The sequence below is a fragment of the Triticum aestivum genome, chromosome 1B, assembly GCF_018294505.1.
Source record: "Triticum aestivum cultivar Chinese Spring chromosome 1B, IWGSC CS RefSeq v2.1, whole genome shotgun sequence".
Lineage (NCBI taxonomy): Eukaryota > Viridiplantae > Streptophyta > Magnoliopsida > Poales > Poaceae > Triticum > Triticum aestivum.
Window position 1 is genome coordinate 495,756,489 of NC_057795.1, and position 4,183 is coordinate 495,760,671.

At 51.5% G+C, this 4,183-nt stretch overlaps 1 protein-coding gene across 1 annotated transcript; it reads left to right on the plus strand.

Moving 5' to 3' along the window:
• The first annotated feature begins 921 nt into the window (after positions 1-921).
• LOC123079161 (calcium homeostasis endoplasmic reticulum protein) lies at positions 922-2,963 on the plus strand. Its single transcript, XM_044501850.1, has 4 exons — positions 922-977; positions 1,544-1,694; positions 1,787-1,989; positions 2,067-2,963. Exons 1-4 carry the CDS (start codon positions 922-924, stop codon positions 2,734-2,736), a joined length of 1,080 nt encoding a protein of 359 aa, XP_044357785.1. The 3' UTR covers positions 2,737-2,963.
• The last annotated feature ends 1,220 nt before the right edge of the window (positions 2,964-4,183 follow it).

Genomic DNA, 4,183 nt, shown 5'->3' on the forward strand with positions numbered 1-4,183 from the left:
TTGGGTTATCTTCTTTTCTTTTGTCTTCGTCCGTAGTCGGACTATGTGTGTACTCTGAATGATGTATGATTTATTTATGTTTATTGTGTGAAGTGGCGATTGTAAGCCAACTCTTTATCCCAGTCTTGTTCATTTCATGGGATTGTGTGAAGATGACCCTTCTTGCGACAAAACCACAATGCGGTTATGCCTCTATGTCGTGCTTCGACACGTGGGAGATATAGCCGCATCGTGGGTGTTACAGCAGTCTGGCGGTGACGGGCGCCGACGACGGGCTCCGAGTAGAGGCTGCGGGGAGACGGGCGATGGCGTCGGGGCGCCAGAGACGGTGCGGTGTCGGGGCGAGCGGCGGGGTCGGGGCGTGGCCCGATCCAGATCCCGAATCGGGGGGGGGAGGAGAGGAGCGCGGGTGCGTGGGGGAAGTGGGGGGGTCTTGTTGTTAGGGTTTGGGGGGAGTGGCCTAATAGGCTAGGGGGCAACGGGTGTGGGCCGGTCGGCTGGGCTGATTGGCCCAGCTGGGCCAGGGGGGTCTTCTTTTGTTTTTGTTTTTTGTTTGCTTCCTCCTTTTTTATCTACTTTTGCCATGACTTTAATTTTGAATTAGAAACCGAATGTGATTGAATCATCGCGAGGTTAACAATAGAAATTGTGGTGGCGTGGCATCATTAGCATGGGATTACTGTAGTATAATTATCCGGGCGTTACAACCGACCTCATTGTCGGCACACCTGACGGGCCAGATCTGACTCCTCAGGACGACGCCACGGAATGCTGCAGTTTTCGGCCGCCGCTGGGCCGAGTGAGGCAGCCGTCACAATGCCTAGAGTCACCGAAGATGAGCCACCCTTCACCACGAGCCAATGCCGCCGACGTCACCACCCGGATTCCCACACGAGAACCGCCACAGCCACGCCTAGAACCATGGCGGAGGAATGCCCCGTCGCCGCCATCCTCCCCCACTCGGGCTTTGCCCGACGGTGATCCGACGGTGGCAGGGGAGGGTGGCGGCGGCCTAACCCTAGATGGGTATGAGAGAGAGATGGGTTTCCCTCGTACCCTGTCCATGGCTTGTTGTACCCAGACTTCTTTCTTCGTTTTAATTTGAACTCATTGATTTTAAAAGCTGTTGGATTTTAATGTTCAAAACAAAAAAAACGAATTATATTGATGCGAAATTGAAGTTAGAATAGTGTATTTGCACATACATAGAAGAAATAGGGGTGACAAAATTGTAAATGTTCAAGTTTGTGGAATCTGACTTTGCGCACCGCATTTGCAACCTCCAAAAACAAATTATATGCGGTGCCGGTTCAAAACTGTCTTGGAGGCTGCCGTTCCAGGGAATCTGATACAGAGTTGCTCTAACGAAGAAATGGATTAATCAATCGTGGAGGAATTACGCGGAACATGGCCAGAACATAGTGTGGTCGCCGCAGAAGTCTCCCCCTCCGCAGTGACATAGGCTTGCACCAATCGAACCACGTCAGGCGGTCACCATGTACGCATGCCCGAGCTCTTCTATATAAACGCGGGTGTACGCCAGTCGACTACAACACAAAAAGAAGTCGAGATTCGTCCGAGAAAGGTGGCCGGGAAAAATGGATCAGAGGACGATCATCATGTGCTCGGTCGTCGGCTCTCTCGGGGTGCTGAGTGCCATCCTGGGGTTCTCAGCCGAAGGCACGAAGCTCACCGTAAGCTAGCTAGCTCCATCTATCCTTGCGTACTTGGATTCTTGGTGTATTCTTCCTGCTCCGTGTTGATATACAGTGTGTCTCTGTCGCAGATTTCGGACTTGTATGTGGGCGGAGGGGTGTGCCTGTACCCGCAGAACCCGGCGCTGGGGCTCGGGGTCTGCGCCGCCATCTTCCTCATCGTGGCCCAGATCGTCTTCGCGGCCGTCGGCGGCTGCTGCGGCTGCTGCAAGTCCCGCGCCATCCCCTCCGAGACCAACCGGATCATCGGCGTCATCTGCGCCGTCTTCTCATGGTGAGTCATCCATCGATGAACAAATCAGCAAGCGCTCGATAGTGAGTACTAGTGACTACAAATGTGCATGCGTGCAGGATTTCGGCGATGATCGCGTTCGGGCTGCTGGTGGAGGGCGCTGCGTGGAACTCCACCGGGACGCGGTACTCGTCAGTGTACGGGTATTGCTACGTCCTTAAGGACGGCATCTTCGCCGGAGGTGCCGTGCTCACGCTCGTCGCCACGGCCCTCGGGGTCACCTCCTACATCATGCTCCGCAAGCAGCCTGCCGCCGCGGCGGTGCCCAAGGCAGGCGAGCAGATGCCGGCGGGCGGCGCCGGGATCGCGATGGGGCAGCCGCAGTTCCCGCAGCAGGCTTCTCCACAGGGGCAGGGGTACGGGCAGGCGCCGCCGAGCTACCCGCAGTACTCGCCGCCGCCTCAGGGACAACAGGGGTACGGCCAAGCGCCGAACGCGCAGTTCCCTCCTACCGCCTCTCCTCCATACGGCCAGGCGCCCAGCCCGCACTACGCCCCTCCTCCGGCACAAGGCTACGCACCCAACCAGCAGCAGCAGCAGCAGCAGCAGTTCCCAGCTCCTCCGGCGCAAGGCTACGGGGCACACGCGCCGAACCAGCACTACCCTCCTCCTCCTCCCGCTCATGGCTACGGAGCGCACGCGCCGAACCAGCAGTTTCCCCCTGCATCTCCTCCTCCTGCTCATGGCTATGGACCGCACACGCCTCCTACAGGACACCAACAGGTGTAACGCGCGCCGTCTGATCAACCATGCATCCGTGATTTCGATTGTTTTTTCCCATGTAACATCTGTATCTCTTGTACTCTCTACCTCTAAAGGAGGCCCCTGTATTCTTGTGTTACTTCTGGAGGATCAGCACAGTTTGTTTATTGCTCTACGTTTGTAGTAAATATTTCTCGTTTAATCTTCAGAGGAGAGTAAGCAACGCGGCAATTAATTACTCCTACTTATTATTACTTGCTTATTGTCGCTTTACTAGATATGGATCGGAGGGATCATGCTTCGCTTCTCATCCTTTCGAGTTATAGCCGACGACTTTCCCGACTCTGCATCTCAACTATCGATGGCAATGCAAGTGTGTAACCACCCGATTCATGCCACGACACTGAACGAAATGTTAGAAGGTCGAAGCACCTGATCACTCGTTCAGCTCGTTTTTCGCTCGTGCCTTCCATTCTAGTCTGACACCAGCGGTCAAAATTAGGAGCTCAACCGCACCTGTTACTGCGAACTTTTTTCATCCGACAGATAAGTTATATTTGGATTTGGCTCAGTACATAAATGCAAAAAGGAAAACTCAAATAACCATAAATAAATGGTAAGTTGAAGTGTATTTTTTTCCCTGATATTGCTAGTGAAGGTGGTCTGGGATCACTTTATATAGTGGAGTTTTCTCGGACGTGAAGTTTTTGCACCCGAACTCAAATGAGTTTGGATGAACAGTAAAATCAAAAAATATTTTTTAAAATTCGAATTGTTTTATGGCAAATTTTGACAAATGTTCTAAGAGCTTGCAAGGTTTCATCATGAAATCACATTTGTTAAAGTTTGCCAACAAAAAAAATCAATTTTTTTAATGTTTTTTGAGTTACTGTTCATCCCGAGCTCATTTGAGCTCGGGTGTAGAAGCGTTCGAGTTTTCTCACTCCTCTTAGTGATTGGTACGAGGAGAGAAAGAGAATACCTCATATGTTCGCCTCGCCTGGCCTGTCTCGGAGATGGGCGAATGTCTTTGGAACCGCTCGCTCTTGTGATCCTGCATAGGAAGAGGGCAAATTAGATTTTTGGGAAGCCCTACACGCTACTGCTCACATTCGTCATCATGCATCATCTACCTTGCAAGTCAGGCAGCGTCGCGTACCGTCACTTCCAATGAACTCTTCTTCGATCGTTTTTTACCAACGTCGTCGGCAACATCGCCTTCTCAGCAACAATGGCTATTTCAACTTCAAACGACCAGTACTTGTGACGCGATCTAACCCAATCTCTTTTTATGGTGGTTGTTTTATGTGTATTGCTATTGTTCATGTTCTTTATTGCATCTAGTATGTTCCACATTTACTAGCTAATTGTTGGTCTAATCATGAGTTATATTCTAAAATTAATCATGAAATTACCTGATCATCCCCGCATTTTTTTTGCCTATTTATCCAACACGAAAGTCAAGATGAAGGCC